At 35.8% G+C, this 17,222-nt stretch overlaps 1 protein-coding gene and 1 long non-coding RNA gene across 9 annotated transcripts in view; one reads left to right on the plus strand and one right to left on the minus strand.

The window, feature by feature from the left end:
- Positions 1 to 6,031, plus strand: part of LOC138161027 (uncharacterized) — a 38,882-nt gene extending 32,851 nt beyond the window's left edge. Inside the window, exon 2 of the long non-coding RNA XR_011168247.1 lies at positions 5,627 to 6,031. This is a non-coding gene — a long non-coding RNA (uncharacterized lncRNA). The remainder of the gene's footprint in view (positions 1 to 5,626) is intronic.
- APC (APC regulator of WNT signaling pathway) overlaps positions 1 to 17,222 on the minus strand; it is a 151,289-nt gene that overhangs the window by 19,891 nt on the left and 114,176 nt on the right. For all 8 annotated transcript variants that reach the window (XM_069087769.1, XM_069087768.1, XM_069087767.1 and 5 more), the window contains 4 exons: positions 12,334 to 12,432; positions 9,239 to 9,617; positions 7,211 to 7,306; positions 734 to 873 (listed from right to left, as the gene is read on the minus strand). In XM_069087769.1, coding sequence (XP_068943870.1) covers positions 734 to 873; positions 7,211 to 7,306; positions 9,239 to 9,617; positions 12,334 to 12,432 — 714 coding nt within the window. The remainder of the gene's footprint in view (positions 1 to 733; positions 874 to 7,210; positions 7,307 to 9,238; positions 9,618 to 12,333; positions 12,433 to 17,222) is intronic.

Genomic DNA, 17,222 nt, shown 5'->3' on the forward strand with positions numbered 1-17,222 from the left:
TGCACTGATCCCACGCTAACTCCTTTAAAAAGAGATGAAGTTAAAAAACTGGAAAGGACACACATGTACAAAATTATTTGTAGCAGCTTTTTTTTGTGGCGGCAAAAAACTGGAGATTGGGGGGATGCCCATCAATTGCAGAATGGCAGAACAAGTTGCAGTTTATGAGTGTAATGGAATACTACTGTGCTATAAGAAATCACAAGCAGGCAGATTTCAGAAAAACATGGAGAGACTTACATGAACTGATGCAAAGTGAAATGAGTAGAACCAGGAGAACATGGTACACAGTAACTGCAGCATTGTGTGATGATCAACTATGATTGACTTAATTCTTCTCAGCAATACAATGATCCAAGACAATTCCAAAAGACTCATGATGGAAAATGCTATCCACATCCAGAGAAAGAACTGATGGAGTCTGAATGCAGATCGAAGCATACTATTTTCACTTTATTTTTTTCATTGTTTTTTCCTTTTGCAAACTGTAATTGTTTTGCCAACTGTTTCTTCTTTCACAATATGACTAATATGGAAATAGGTTTTACATGATTATACATATATAACCTATATCAAAATTGCTTACCATCTTAGAGAGGAGTGAGGGGGAAAATTTGGAATTCAAAATTTTATAAAAAGTAAAAGTTAAAAATTGTCTTTACATGTAATTGGAAAAAATAAAATACGACAAAAAAAAAAAAAGAAAAAAAAAACAGATGAAGTAAAAGCCTACCTTGTTTGCTACATCTCCAAAAGTCAAGTTTGTCAGAGCCATTCCAGCATATCGTCTTAATGTAACACTGTAGTGGTCATTAGTAAGCCCATACATTTCACAGTCTACTTGTAATAATTCTGCAATGGCCTGTAGTCCCCCTATTTTAAGAGAGTGAGAATCGAAGTATTTATTTCAAATGAAAAGTGATTATTTAGTACTAGAGTTTCATCATTATAATCAGAAGGGAAATCTCAAATAATGAAAATACACTCTAAAATTTTTCATTAGAATTACAAACAAAAATATTTAGAACTAGAAGGTACCTTAGAGGTCTGATAGTCTAACCCCCTCATTTTACAGATGAGGAAACTAATATTAAGGGACTCATCTAAGGTCACACAGTAAGTAGCAAAGCCAGTATTAAGAGCCAGATCTGACTCCAAAACTAATGTTCTTTCCAAGGACATGGCTAAAGAATTAGTTTAAATGCAAGAAATACCAGGTGAAAATAAAATGAATATTTTTCTGAACAAAGTTAAATATTAAATCCCTAAGGAACAAAGTTAGGTTCAGATACATTTAACAATTTTTACGTATGATCTGAAGGGAAGAATGCCTAGGGAAATCTGAGTATTCAGAAAATGCAGTGCTTTTCTGGGTCAGAGAAAAGGCAACAAGAAAAAAATTACAGGATGATTTTTTAAGGCTTAAAGAATGAGAAGAAAAGGTTAATGCAATGAAGAAAATAAATACAAACTCTGCTCATATGTATGATAGCTTCAGTGTTTTCAGTTATATCCCGAGAAAGAGACTTAGGAGTCCCTGTTGTTCCATGAAGGAAATGAATTCACTATATTATTGAGGCCAAAGACAAAATCGAGAAGGTATGGGTTAAACATCTTAAGTTCTTTCAGTCGATCTTGAAATGTCATAAACTCTAGGTCATTCTCCATAGGCAACATGGAATAATGGATTTAGACCAAGAATTCTGTATGAATTCTGGCTCTTGTCATTCATTGCTTTGGTGACCTTGGGCAAATAACCCAGCCTCTCTGGGCCTGCTTCCTCATCTGTAAAAGGAAGGAGTTGAAAGAGATGACCTCGAAGGTCCCTTCAAGTCACTCAGGTTTGCAGCCTAGGAGTTATTCTTGATTCTCTGTTCTTCTGCATTCCCTATAACCGATCAGCTGCCAAGTACTATTGATTCCATCTTAATAATATCTTTTATATTCTTATCTTCTTCCATTTAAATAGCCATGATTAGTTTAAGCCTTCATCAATTCTTGTGCACATTGTTGCAATAACATCCTAAACCAGGGATGGGGAAACTTTAGCCTTGAGGTCACTACTAGGTGCTCACGTGTGGCCGCCCTCTGACTAAATACAAACTTCAAAGAACAAATCCCTTTAATAAAAGAATTTCTTCTGTAAAATCTGGACTCAGTAAAAAGGCTGCACCCAAGGACCTCGAAGGTCACATGTGGCCTTGAGGCTGCAGGTTCCCCACCCCTGTATGATCTTGTCTTTGGTCCAGAAGTCTTCAAACTTTTTTGATCATGCATCCTTAGTAGTAAACAATTTTTGAGAATATTTCCATCCACGTATTTTCTTATTTACATATTTTATGCATGCACTATTATTACTAATAATTATGTATATTATAAGAAACAAAAACATTTTTAAAGGATAAGGTAAAGATGAAATAATATTTGATCCTAGAATCAACAGGGAACCACTAAAGCTTACTGAATAAGGGAATCACACAGTCAGATTTGTGTTTTTGGAAAATCATTTTGATGGTTATGTGGCAGAATGAACAAAGAGACCAATTAGAATGCTCTTTCAATATGCCAAGTGAGAAGTGAAGAGGGCCTAAACTAGAATGGTGGATATATGAATGAAGAAAGTGTGGTGGTAGAAATGAGAAGACAGGGAAGCTGACTGATTATGTTGGGTAAGGAACAGTCATGGATACTATGTAGGGAAGGGTGGGGCAGGGAATTGTGCCTAAGAAGCTGCTACTACTGGTACCTGGGTCTAACTAGTGGTGGGAGAACAGAGCGGGGGGAGTGTTGAGCTAATAGATTAATAGATAAAAGAGATGGGGTAGTTGTATTGATCATTTCAGTATTTCCCCACCCTCGCTTCCCTCACTTTCCCTAGTTATTCACTTTGATGGTGGTTTCCAGGGGCTGGATCTCAAAGCACTCAAAGCCTCCTCCCTTGCTGGACAATTCACCAACCTGAGTCTCAGCTAGGACAGCTGGTTCAGGTACACTGTCATTTTTAAAATGTCATTCAAAACCAAACAGTTCTCTTTCTATTCACACAAAAAATAAGACTTGCTTAAAGCTGGTAAGGCCTTCTTCAGGAGACCTCCCCTAAGACAGCTGGCAGATGAAGCTCATTAGCATTACAAAGATATCCAGACCCAAGAAGGGAAATGCATTGCTATTTCTTCTGAATTTACCTTTGCTGGGGAGGGAAAAATCTCTTTTGATATCTGCCTTCCCCCTCTCTTTACCCCCCCCCACCAAAAAAAAAAAACAACTGAATCCCTCCAGGCTGCTTTGAAGGTAAGCTGAGTTCTGAAGAGCTCTATTAGAAGAATTTTGAAAAAGTCTAAATTAATAGGCCGAAAGGTCTAAAAGACAATTTGATAACAATTTTCTTGAAAGTACAGTTCTTCAGGACACAAAACACACACTAGTCTCTGATAGCAGAATGACTACAGACATTCTCTCTTAATGGGGTTGGGGAGGGGGTTGTCTCCAATGGTAATGGAGTTTCCTCCCCATGAGTTCCCTATCTATAACAGTGAAATCATAGGTTTAGAGCAAATTTTTAAAAGTATGGGGGAACATGTAAGGCTGTGTTCCCCATCACTGGGATACAAGGAAGAAAAGACAAGACTGACAAATGTCCTCAGCACGTCACATAGCTCATTTTAGACCTTTATCACATTCCAATTTTCTGTCTTGCAGAAACCACATCAGGTACATCATAGTTTAATCTTTGGCTCTCTGTCTTAGAAAACTAACCACCAAAAAATCAGTTTCTGTGGAAAAAAACCTTGTTATAAGTTCCGAATGAAGACTGAATGAATTAACTTTTGGGAGCTTGGAACTGTCTTACTTGCTTTGGAATAACCATACAATCATTCCAATGATGGTCCTTAATGAACACTTACTGCTGAATATGTTATTTGTGGAAAAAGAAGGAATACAACCTCTCTCTTTTAATATAAGCTTTAGAAATAGAACTTTAAAGATTATTTTGTAGTATGACACAATTGCATTTTATGTGTGTGGGCATATGAGTGTGCGTCTGTGCATGTGTGTGTGCGCGTAAGAAACAAAAACTCTGTTTTTACACTTTGAGAGCTTTTATCATCTCCCTGATATGGGGATTTCTTCTTTTGTGAGGAGAGTGATCCATTTATATTTATGTAATTCTTGTGCAGGTTCCTTCATGGATTCTTTACATAGGTGTTATTCAATGAATTGAAGAACTTCTAGGTCTTTTACATTTCTACTTTTTATATCTTTTAAAACATAAATATATCTATTTCTCTGTGTGCACAGAAATATGCCAAGCTTTTACATAACTAACACTTTTGTTAGTATTTTTGTTAACATGTAACTTCTAAAACATTCTTACTTAAAATAATACCAAATTATAACATGGTATTTTAGGGAGTCAGTAATTCTCTCTATTCAAAAGGTTTGAACTCCTGCCCACCTTGCTATATATTCCAGGATCAATTTAACAGTTCAATAAATGATACAAAAACACAGCATGAGATTCTTCTGATTTATGGCAAGTACAAATGTGGCTTGGGAGTCAAATATTGGGGGCTGCACTGGATTAGGATAAGTGATGAGTTATGATGAGTTCACTAAGAACAAAGTAGAGCACAGGGTATTGGTACAGTTACACTGAAAAGAGAACCCGTACACACCGCTATTGTTCTTGGGTAGACCCTCATTACCTCTTGTCTGGATGACTGCAATAATCTCCTAACTGGCTGTCCTTCCCAAAATCTTTCCTCACTTCAGCTGCTCACGTGATTTTCCTAGATAACAAGTCTGACAACGTGACTCCCTTATTCCGTAAACCCCAATGGCTCCCTATGGCAGCTATGATCAAATATAAACTTTATTTGACTTTTAAATGAAGCCCTTCATAGCCTGGTTCAGCCTACTCTTCAGCTTTTAACACAGTACTCCTTTTCTTTACGCACTAGAGTCCAGCAAAACTGGCTTTCACATGATTAGAAGTAGCTAGGCAGGATAATGGACAGTCAAGAAGCATTTATTAAGTGCTTACTACACGACATATGCTGACTATGCAAAGTACATAAAAACAGTCTCCTGGCTTCCGGCCCTCAAAGAGCTTATATTCTAAAGTTGAAAGATAATACATAAAAGGAGCTGAAAAAAGTTGAAAAAAAAAAAGGTGTGGGTGGGTTTGGTGAGACAGGGAAGGGAAGCTACCCACACTCCAGGTTTGGTGGTGAAGTCCAGACAATGAAGGGTAGCTCCTACGGTCTCTTCCTCTAAACAGATTCTAGGAGGGACTCACCAATAAGAGAAGGGGGCTGCAGGGGCAAAGGGAGAAGGTAACTGAAAAATGGTGGCAAAGTCCAGAGTGTGAAGCCTGGCTCGTCAGAGACCTTCCTCAAAATGGAGATTTCCTCAAGAAGACTGGAATTCAAATCCTGCACACACTTACAAGTTGTGTGTCCTGGGGCAAATCTCTTAACTTCATTCAGTTAAAGGAGTATAATAACAGCACTTACCTCACAGAGTTGTAATGAGGATCAAACACGAAAATGTATGTAAAGTGCTCTGTAAATCTTAAAGTGATATCTAAGCATTAACTATTGTTATCATTATTCCTTATATACAGAACGTCACCTTGCGTCTCTGGGCCTTTGCACAAGCTGCCCCCAGGCCTGGAATCCACTCCCCTCTTCACCTCTGCTTCTTACAAGGCCACACTTCCTTCAAGACTGAGCTCCAGGGCTGCCTTCTACAAGAAACCTCTTTGTGCTTCACCCCCAATAATCTGTTCTGTACAATTCATACACATGCACGCTGTCTTTCCCAAGGAGACTGTGAACTCTTAAACGGCAGGGGCTGTTTCACTTTTGTCTGTGCCTCCATTATTTAGCACAGTACATAGCATATAGCAGCCTAATAAATATGATGATCGATGTTCCAGCGTGTATACCAAAAAGGGAAATCTAGGTGACATCAACTGGTTTATCATGATGTACCTTATAAATAAAATAAAGTCATAATGTGAAGGGGCCCCTGGAAGTTGTTTTCTTGAGTTGCTCTATTATCCAGAGATGACTCCCCCCCCCCCCCGACCTAACTTAAGAGTAATCTTTTGCAATTGATCTCTATTAAACTCTCAGTGCCCTTGAAGCCTAGTCAACTCCAATCCTGGCTCCAGCCAGCCTAACCCAAACTGATAAACTGTGCAGCCGGGACCCTTCAGATAAACAGAACATCCTCCTCCTCCATGGTCCAATGTTCCCAGGCCTTCCTCCTTCCTCTCCCCTGCCACTTCCTTTCTCCTCCCATGTCACCCCAATTTGGGAGGGTATTGCCCTCTATCCTCCCATGAGACATCCCCTTTTTTCCTATACTCCGTAAAAATCCAAGGCATCATCTGTGGGGTGGGAGCCTTGATATAAGGAGCTCCCACATGTGTGTGCCTTTCTCTTGTAATAAACCTCCATCTTGTAGAGTCATGACTTTTGGTTAGGAATAACATATACCTAAATAAAAACTGCTATATTAAAAACAACAATTTTAAATATATATATTATGTGTATATATATACAAACACACCACACACATAATATATATATATATATATATATATATATATATATATATATGATATACACATATTTTACTGAGAACGCATTATGATAAAATAAAGGACTCTCAATGAAGGGCGTTCTTTTGAATCATGGAAGTGAATTTTTCTTAATCAAATTAATATTGAATGTATTTATACATCAAGTATTTTCCTTCCTAAATGTATCAAGCTACTTATCATGAAAATAGTAAAGAACTAAAGCCAAATGACGTAGTCCTGGCATTTCTTCATAAGCAGAGTTAATGAGACAAGACAGACCATAAGCCCTGGAAACAAAATCTTGTCTGCATATTTGTACAAGGTAAACGACTTAATTTTCTTGACCACCTACTTCACCACTAAATGTCCTATTATGGCAGTGAGGGCACGATATATTACTGTATTTTTTTAAGCTTCTGAGAATGCAATTTCAAACTGAGTGACAATTTTGGTGATTTGGAAGCCATTATCTGTTAGAAACTACACTGAGATAAGATGTAGTAGCTGGTAAGAGAAGTCAGTAGCAGCTTTGTATTATTTAATATATCTGAAGTCTAAAGAGGAGTCAACATTTTCCTGTGACTTCTTCAGCCATATTAAGAAACATTTTTGTCTTACCAAGTTCATTCATTGCATGCCTGTGTTCTTCATCAAATGAAAGCTTCATTAGAACACACACAGCAGGGCAGATCTGATGTTCAACAGGAGCTGGCACTGTGAAACAAGAAAATGAATGTGAAAAATAAAGCTTTAGTATACCAAAAAGGATCAGAAGCAATCAAGTTAAAAATCAATCCTTCAAAAGCACTTTCAAGGTTAACTTTATAAAAATACCTGGCTTCATAAAAAAAGTTTATCACTACCCTGCCTTTGGCAAAAGATGTAGATTAGTTACTGTCATGTCAATAATCTAAAAGAAACTTTCAGAAGGCATTAAATGGCAATTATTTTTTGGAGGGGGGAGGGCAGGGAAATGGGGGTTAATTGACTTGCCCAAGGTCACACGGCTAGTAAATGTTAAGTGTCTGAGGTCACATTTGAACTCAGGTCCTCCTGACTTCAGGGCCGGTGCTCTATTCACGGCACCACCTAGCTGCCCGCATGGCAAGTTATTTGTAAAAAAAAAGTTCAAGACATTTCTGTAAAAAAATTGTTCACACTGGATTTGCTTAATGTAATTTACTTCTTAAAAATGTTTTTGAATATTATATTGTTGGTAAGCATGTAAGAATGAATGGCTATTAACTCTTTGAAAGTAACCTACAAACGAGACTGTACACAAAAAAAGCAAATAGAAATATAATCAATAACTAATCTGTGAGTAATAAAGTATTCCAAGACCAAATAATGCTGCGAAAAAGATATACACAGACATGTCGTATTTCTACATTATCAAAAATATAAAATATATTTTAAAAAAAACACAGGAAAGAGAAAGTATCTGTAGAAATAAGGATGAGAAAGCCATCCTTAGTGCATCAGTTATTGCAGATCAATTGACAATATTTATTAAAAAAAATGAAATAACACCACTAAATAACACAGGATGGTACTCATCGCCCTGTGAAAGGTTTTAGTTTTGTATCATCTTGACAACAGTCATAAACATATTGTAGGAGCTCAAAAAGAATCAATACTTTTTATGACTTTCCTAATAATTAAGTACTTCATCTTGGATTTCTTTCTTAGCTACATATCAAGATTCATACACAGCCTTGTAGTTTAATAGAATCTATTAAACTTGTACATATGTGCTATTTATTAATAGACCTTTGTGCCTCCTGCTGCTCTGTAAATTAGGAAGTTAAGGGAGAACAGAAATATTGCTTGCATTTGAGTTCCCTTGAATATTAATGAGAACCAAAATTAAAAAAAATTTTGTTGGAGAGATGAAGAAACAGAGGGGAATGTGACTTGGTCACGCAGCTAGTGTCAGAGCGGTGGTTCATACTGAGGTATTCTTGACTCCAAATCTAGCATTCTAACATACCACGCTGCTTCAGTGGAGAGATTCAGCTGCAATGCTGGGCTTATATCCGGAGAATAAAAAGCCTTATCATTAATGTTTCTGTTCCTCAATTACTTTTTAAAAGTTTGTTCGAGGGGCAGCCAGGCAGCACAGCGAGTAAGAGCACCGGCTCCACTGTCGGGATGACTTGTGGATCGAATCCGGGCTCAGACACTTAGCACCCACCCAGAAACACCTGACTGTGTAACCTTGAGCAAGTTACTTAACCCCAATTGCTTAGGGGCGGCCAGGTGGCTCAGCGAGTAAGATCACCAGCCCCAGTGTTGGGATGATCTGGGGTTCGAATCCCAGGCTCAGATACTTAGCACCACACCCAGAAATAACTGGCCATGTAACCTTGAGCAAGTTACTTAACCTGATTGCTTTAAAAAAAAAAGTTTGTTCAATTGTTGGCAACTAAATTTTTGGCTATTATCTCCTTTACAGTGGCCTAAAAATATGGTTTAAAAACAAAGACCATTTCTAAAATGAACACAATGTTTTTCTTTTATGTCAGATTCATTAGGAAAAAATAAACTCTGATATGAGCTTCGAGTGAGTTGAATAGTAGGTAAGGTAAAAAAAATTAAGCTAGTTTTTTCTAATGTTTTCTCTGTAATATGAATTATTATTATTACTTGGATTCTTGTCCTGATCCATGCCTTGCTCGTGGGCTTCTTGCCATTCCCAACAGGTTTCACAGTAAGCTCGGATCTGTTCCAAAAGATGAAGGACACGGATTTCACGCCTGCCTCGCTTGTCATCAGGTTGTGAATGAATGATGTTATGGAGGGCGGCACTGGCCCTGGCACGAGCTTCTTTACTTCCTCTGGAATTTCCCAACAATACAGAGTCTTTGTCATTGCCATGTAAAAGCTGGATAAGGAGAGGAAGACATCCAGACTGTCGCATGGATATGCAGCTGTCTTGGGAGCTAGACATAGCTAGCAAAGTTCGTGACATGTCATCCTTATCATGAGTACCAAGCATTGACAATAATGAATAAACCATTTCCACCTGTGGGACAAATAAGTTTAGAAAAAAATTACGATTTTTATATTGAAAGACAAAATCTAATCAAGTAATGAATGGGATAGCTTCTGTAACCACACTTTTTACTACTTTTCAGGATGTAGAATTGAGTATCATTTTGCAAAACACATTTGTTACTAACATTTGTTTCTGACATATTATGGCAAATAATTGGTGGCTGTGATTACCATTAAGTATTTCAATAAACAGTAGGTTCATTACAGTGGATTCCACAATCCTAAATATCCAGAATTTATAGCAGTTAATACCTGTTAAATACTTGTACTTAATCACTGGTTGTTCTTTATCAGATTCCAATTATACTGAAGTATTTTCTTTTATACATATAGGAAGTATCACAGAGCAATCAAGCCATATGTTAAAAAATGTTATGATTTTATAAACCTAACTAATAAAAAAAGTACAATTAGTATCTGCTGGATTTTTATTTTGTTTTCAATGGCTTCAGGGCTCTGAGGTGTTTTGTAGTAGAAGGTTATCTTGAAAGGGATTTATAGGCTTAGATTATCTGACATTTCCTTTATTCAGATCATATCCTATTTCCTTATGGATTTTAATCAGAAATCACCTTGTTAATACTTTAAACTCAAATTGGAATTTGAAAAAGCCCAGTGTGTGAGAAATGGAAAATAATTTTTAAAAATAGTTATTACCAAACAGTTAAGTAAACCAATAGGTAAGGGACCCCTGATCACAAAAGAGCAGCTATTTATGTCATTACTTTGTCATCAATAGTAATGCTCTAATGAAGAGCCATTGTGAGCACCTGCTGACCCTAGACCTTTTCCCTAGATACTGCTCTCCCCCAGGCCTTCTCTCTAAGACTTCATGGTCAGTTCGGTACTAGAAAGCATAGGAATCCAGCCTGATAAAGGTGACTATAAAGCAAATGACTCTGGAAATGACTCCAAGATATGCCACTATAGTCTTTTATACAATGATATATTAGATACAGGCTAGTACTTTGATATGGTAGCCACATTAGGAGATCAAATTGCCAAAAGTAACATTCTAACCATATTATTTGAGCCTTGTTAAGAACTATATGGGAAGAAAAATTCAGTTAATTATTGGACAACAGGTTATCTAGAATAAATGGAACGAATGCTTGGTGAAGAGACATTTACTGCTAACCTGACTAAAGCAAGGAAACTGGGAGAAGGGCAATCTACTTAATTTCATTTAGAATACACTAAACAAAAATACGTAAAAGAAGTAATGGCAAAAAATCATTAGCTCAATCTAACTGACGGACACTAAAAGGTAGAACTCATCAAAAGAATGCAATACTCTTTCATTTATCTTAGTTCTTAATATACCTTAACATTTGAACTGAGGATAATACTTCAGAAAATGGGAGTATTGTAAAACAGGAATTACTAGGTTATTTTTTCCCCTATAAAGTAGTAGTACCAAATTAACATTCAACACATGAATATTAATTTTTCCTCCTGTTGTCAGAATTAATTGTTAGATTCTAAGATAAAAATGTAAAGGGCTGATTGATTACTCTTTCAGTTCCCAAACAAATATAAATAGACTTAAGAATATTCCTAGTAAACAATAAATTCCAAATAAAAATCTCTACAGGAATATAATTGAACAATACTTTTCTGTCTTGGAAACCTAATTAGCAAAGTACAAAATTTAGTGAAACATTTTTCAAATATTTTGATTTCTGAGAAAATAATGCTTTTTTGCTCTTCTTAAATGAAAACAAATTATTTCTCTTGTTTTTCATAAGTACTATAAGCCACAACTTGTAGAGGACAAAAATCTACTATTCTTTGCAAATGATGAAATATTTTTAGATTGAGTGGAAATAGGGTATTATGCTAGCATACATAAATTTTAGTCTTGTACACATATTGGGAGGGATGGAAGAAAGGAAGGAAAGACTAAACAAGCATTTATTAAGCTCTTTCTATGTGCACTAAATGAAGTTAAATTTATTTATTTTTTCATTTTGGTAGTAAAAGAAAAAGTCTGTTAATACAGTATCTTTGCAATATATAATTGCTAATTTCCCTTAGTTTATGTTTTCGATAAAAAGTCAGTTCTTTTCAAGAATATAGTAACAGCATGATATAGAACCCTAAACTAGCTTATTCCAGAGTACTTTTTATGTGTATAAAGATCATTCAATTAATAAACTATAGACACTCAGAATAACACTGCCCTTAGCCAATTTTGTTTACAAGCAATAATGTTGCTAATATATTTTAAATAAATCCTACTGTAACATTATGCAAAATCCTAGTAAATCATATTGCTGGTAGCTATCTATCAGCCCTCTCCCCAGAGAAACCCTGTATTTTCTGACTGGTAGAGATGATAAGTTCAGGCAATCAGAAAACTATAAAATTAGTGTTCTGCAAAAAAAAAAGAAAAAGAGAGCAAAAGGAGAATTTCCTTGGATAGATAGTTGGATAGAATCTCATTTCTCTCTTATTTTAGTATTTTATAGTTCAAATTTTGCCTTCTGGGAATATATTTACTATTCATACCATTGTTCTTATTGAACTACTAGCCCCATTCCTGTTATTATTTTTCTTAAGTCATGTTTCTGCAGAATAATTAACATTAGGTGTGGTATGTGCCTGTACTGGTAGAAGAAGTGAAGTTGTTGTATTAGTAAGAATGTAGTGTTAGCAACCTGTGGTTTGCAATCTTCGGTTACCTTGGTACCCAGATGACTTGTCAGCCTTCGAGGAACAGAATAAGTACTAGTAGCACTCATAACACTGGCTGTTTCATGATCCACTTGTGCCATAGAACCCTACAAATTAAAAAAGTTATCAGCTAGTATCCCAAACAATAAGACACAAAACTTGCGCATATACTTAAGCCCTAAGAATAAATCACATCACTTGCGATCTTAAATATCTCTACAGTATATTTGTATGTAGATGCTCAAAAAAGGTAAGATTTGCTCCAACATAAATTCTACTCAATAACTCAAACACAGGAGAGAATGCAAAGGACAGTTAAAATCTATGAGGTGGTAGTAAAAGTATAGCCATCCACCATAAAACTAATTCTAGGTCCATTTTTCAAAGTATTCAAAAGAACACTATTATCAGTGAAAATGCTATGGTAGAGTATAGTTACTTTCTAGAATCTAATACCACAAAATTCCAAAAGAAATTATTTTAAAAATCACAAGATATAAAACAAATTTAAATTAAGTGCAAGTAGATTTACAGAATGCAATGAAAACGGTCAGATTCTGAAATGTAAGCTATCAGAAAAAAACTAATGATATAACTAATTCATATTTTCAGAACAGACACAATTAACTTGTCTTACCACCTTTGCTCTAAATATAACTAAGATTTTAAATCAAAAAAAAAAAAAACAACCAACAGTCCAATGCATCGTTTGTCAGATTTATGATAGCAGACCATCCATCTATATTTGCACTTATGATAGAGGAATAAAACAGAAGTAGTTATGAGCCAAGAGTGAGGGGAACATATGAAATAAAAATCTCTAATACCTCTTGAGATTGCTTTTGCCAAAAAGCCTTGATAACATCCATTCTTTTTGATAGATGATGTATGTATGTATGTATGTGCCTATCTATCCATATACATACACGTGATAGGAAATACTCCCCCTTTTACAGAGGGAGGAAAGGGAAAATACCTTCTCTTTCTATAGTAGCAGAAATATGCTATGAAATTCTGACATGCTAGTAAGAAAGGTCAAATACAAGAAAAGAATACTCTCAAACAGCAATTTTTCTTTCAATTCTCTCTGAAAGGATACCTTTTAAAAGACTACTATTCTCTAATGTTTGGGTGGTCATGATCAGACTGACCCTGAAGCATAATTAGAGTATGGGTTGGTTAATGTCCAGTATCGCAGCAAGAGCATTAATTATGACCCAACTTTTAGGATGAATGATTCTTAACTCGATGAAGATTTCTGGCAAATAAGATAGACAACAAAGCTATATTACCTTTTTGTGTAAAAGATACTTAAAAACAACTTCCTTATCAACTTTGAAAGACTTAAGAACTCTAGTCAATGCAATGACCACCATGATTCCAGAGGACAGACAAGAAAGCATGTTATCTACCTCCTGAGAGAAAAGTGATGGACTCAAAAGTCATAATAAGCCATACATTTTTGACATGGCCAATAAGGGATTTTGTTTTGCTTAACTATGTGTAAAGGTTACAAGATTTTTTTTCTGTTTCTTCTTTCTTTTGGGAGGAGTGTCTTTTTTTCCCCTCTTCAAGTGGGAAGGTAGCTGGAAGGGAGAAGGAAGGTAGGGAAAGGGCAGTCAAAAGGAAAAAGAACATTAAAAAAAAAACAAAAAAAGAAGAGAACAAAGGAAATCTAGAAAGAATAACAGAGGAATCAGTTTTGAAAGTTATATGATGAATTTAATATATTTGCTTTTTGGAAGGCAACTGGGGTTAAGTGACCTGTCCAAGGTCACATGGCTAGTTTTTGTATTAAGTGTCTGAAGATGGATTTGAACTCAGGTCCTCCTGACTCCAGGGCTGGTGCTCGGTTCACTGTGCCACCTAACCGCCCCTTAATAAATATTTTAAAAGAAAATCAAGCTACACTTAACGGAGATTTGCAGTTTTCATGTTAATTCCAAATTAAAATAAAAAAAAAAACTCCCTTAAATCTTAATATCACTACAAAATAAGTCCCACTACTACTATTCATAGAAAAGTTCTGGGTACTGTTAAGAGACTCCCTAAACTTGTCATTCTGAGTTACACCATTTTCCAGAAACACTGGACTCAGAAGCATGTACAAGGCCCTGAATGTGTCAAGGATGGAGCCAACCCTCTCTCATCCCCCCTACCCCCCCACCTGCCACATACACCCCCAGCCCCAGATGACATAATTTGGGCATCAAGAAAGGCACCAGACAGTCTACACTAGGTTTGTGCAGCTGGGACTCTTGTAGATAAGGAGACTATCATATTTTTTCTCAAGGTAAAAGAATGTGGCTTTTGCCACTGCCTTGCTCTTCCCCTTTGGGTGGGATTTTTTCCTTTTCCTATCTTTAACGCACCTTTCCCCTCCGAAGCCATGCCCTTTTAGGTGGAGACTTCTGGTATCTCTTCCTTCCTCTGTCCTGCTGTCATAAATATGCAAACTTCTATATGAATTGTGAACTCTTTGGGTTCCATAAGCATGTTCATTTCCCTTGTAATAAACCTCGTTTCCACATAAGTTTTGTGAAATTGTGACTGCTTGTGGAAAGTACCACTAATAAAGTTGTGAGATCTACTGATCTAATTTATTGAAATGGTGGCATCTATACCCTGGAGGAAAATTTACTGACTTTTAAAATCTTTGTTGAAATTCAAATTAGGTGTTAATCAGACATTCTAAAAGTTTAGTCCCCCAATTATGTTCTTATACAGTTTTAGTTTCTTAAAACTGCAGCACAGGAACCTGTTTGCATGTGTCTTCTTTTCTCAATCTTTAATTAGAAAGAGATGAGAAAATAAAGGAATGTCACAACTAACAAAATACTTGGATGAATTTCAGAAAGTCAAGTTGATTTGACAAAACGAGACACAGGTTACCGTTTGGCTACCAACTAGATGTGTGACCCTGGAAAAGCTTGACCTCTACGGTGATTGGTCTCTCAAAACCGTTACAGTTCTAAAATTTCCCAACACTACTTCTTTACATCACTGTTGAACTACCTGCAACACAAATTTGGAACTAATGTTTAAGATACTATCTGAGTAGCTATTAAAAAACAAAACAAAACACAAACCACCTTTAGCCTAACAGAGAGGAAAGTATTAGTTAATAATTAGTTGTGTTTAAAAGATCTTTGAGATCTATTAATATATTTTTAAAGTACAGCTACTCTGAAAACAAAAAACCAACACAAATGCAATAACTTATCCAAGTGGGATTCAATAAACTTGAATTTCTGATAGAAAATTCCAAATAAATCCTTTTAGCTTTGCCCTCTCCACTTTAGGGATTAATTTTTATAATCTATTTAGTTATTTAAAATCTGATTATAAACTCTGCACACCTAATCAGATTATTTTATAATCTCATGTTCTTTTTGTTTTCTAATTCTAGTACGGTGGCCAATTCCATTGGGATAAAGATTCTAAAAATTAGGAACCTCAACACCCAATACCCTGAAAACATTTAATTTGTGAAATGCCTTCAATTTCTTTTTCTTCTACTATTGTATTTCTAGACCTATACTGAATAAAAGTGGAGAGAATCTTCTTCCCTTTATTTTTGTATTTATACTAGGAAAGTCTGTAGTGTCCTTCTATCGCAAATGATGCTAGCTTTGGGTTTTTAGATAAAGACTTTTAAAATATATATATACATATATGGCCCTTATTTGCCTATGCTTCTTAAGATGACTATAGTGACTGATATGTGTCTGTATGTGTGTGTGTGTGGTTTTCTTTTTAATATGATTCTGTGATTATCAACTGTTTTCCTATGTTGAGCCAACCTTATATCCCTGACATAATTTCAAATTAGTCAAAGTGACTTTTAAAAAATAAATTGCTGTAATCTTTTTGTTAGGATATTATTTGAATTTATTATATATAAATTATATTAAACTGTTCTTACTATATACCCCTGACTGTTCAATTGTTTCAGTCATGCCTGACTCTTGGTAACCCCATCTGGGGTTTTCTTGGCAATGATAAGGGAGAGGGCTTGTCATTTTCTTCTCTGGTTCATTTCATAGATGAGGAAACTGAAGCAGAGCTAAATGACTTTTCCAGGATCACAAAGCTGTCTAAAGTGTCTAAGGACAAATTTGAACCCAGGAAGATGAGTCTTCCTGACTCCAAGTCCAGCAGTCTATCCATTGAGCCACCTAGCTGCCCCTAACTGTTATCAATGAATAATTTAGGGGTCTGATACTTGTGGAGGCTCAGCATGCCCCTCAGGATTCCCTAGAACACCAAAAAAATAGCAGCTGCCTTTGGGGATCCAGTCTCCCAGGGTGGGTTGGGATTGGGAGAATAACCCCAGAATTTTTTCTTAGCAGTTGTATGCTAGCAAAACCAAGAACCTAAAGGAAACAAATGGTTACATGAAAATATACAAAAAATCCAAAATAACAAAACAGGTTTTGAGCAGCCTCATCTCGGAAAAGAAGAAAATCTGGTCTAGACTGATTTACAGGCAAATTTTACAGCTTCCTCAACCAATTTGAATACATAACCTGTGAAATGTCAACCCATTTCATTCAATTGAGTGAGGACTTGCCTAAAACCTAGTATAAACCTTTGATTCACTAATTCCACAGAGATGTCTAGGTTTTGTTCACACCTTGTTAAGACTTCTGACTGATCAACTCAATGGAGGCATTATGTCTGACTAAGGTATCAGGGCATGCATAAGTTATATATTCTTATAAGTTACCTATATATATATATATTACTTTAGGGTGGGAATGATCTGAATATTGACTCAAATCATACTCTTCTATTTTATGATATAGTCTGACCACTTTATTTTTTGTTATGAATTCATCTTGTTAATTTTTTTTAAATTAGCAACTAGGGACAGCTAGGTGGCACAGTGAATAGA

Source organism: Petaurus breviceps, unplaced genomic scaffold, assembly GCF_028583685.1.
Source record: "Petaurus breviceps papuanus isolate PSGF00001 unplaced genomic scaffold, PetGlider_PUasm1.0 183, whole genome shotgun sequence".
NCBI classification, from domain to species: domain Eukaryota; kingdom Metazoa; phylum Chordata; class Mammalia; order Diprotodontia; family Petauridae; genus Petaurus; species Petaurus breviceps.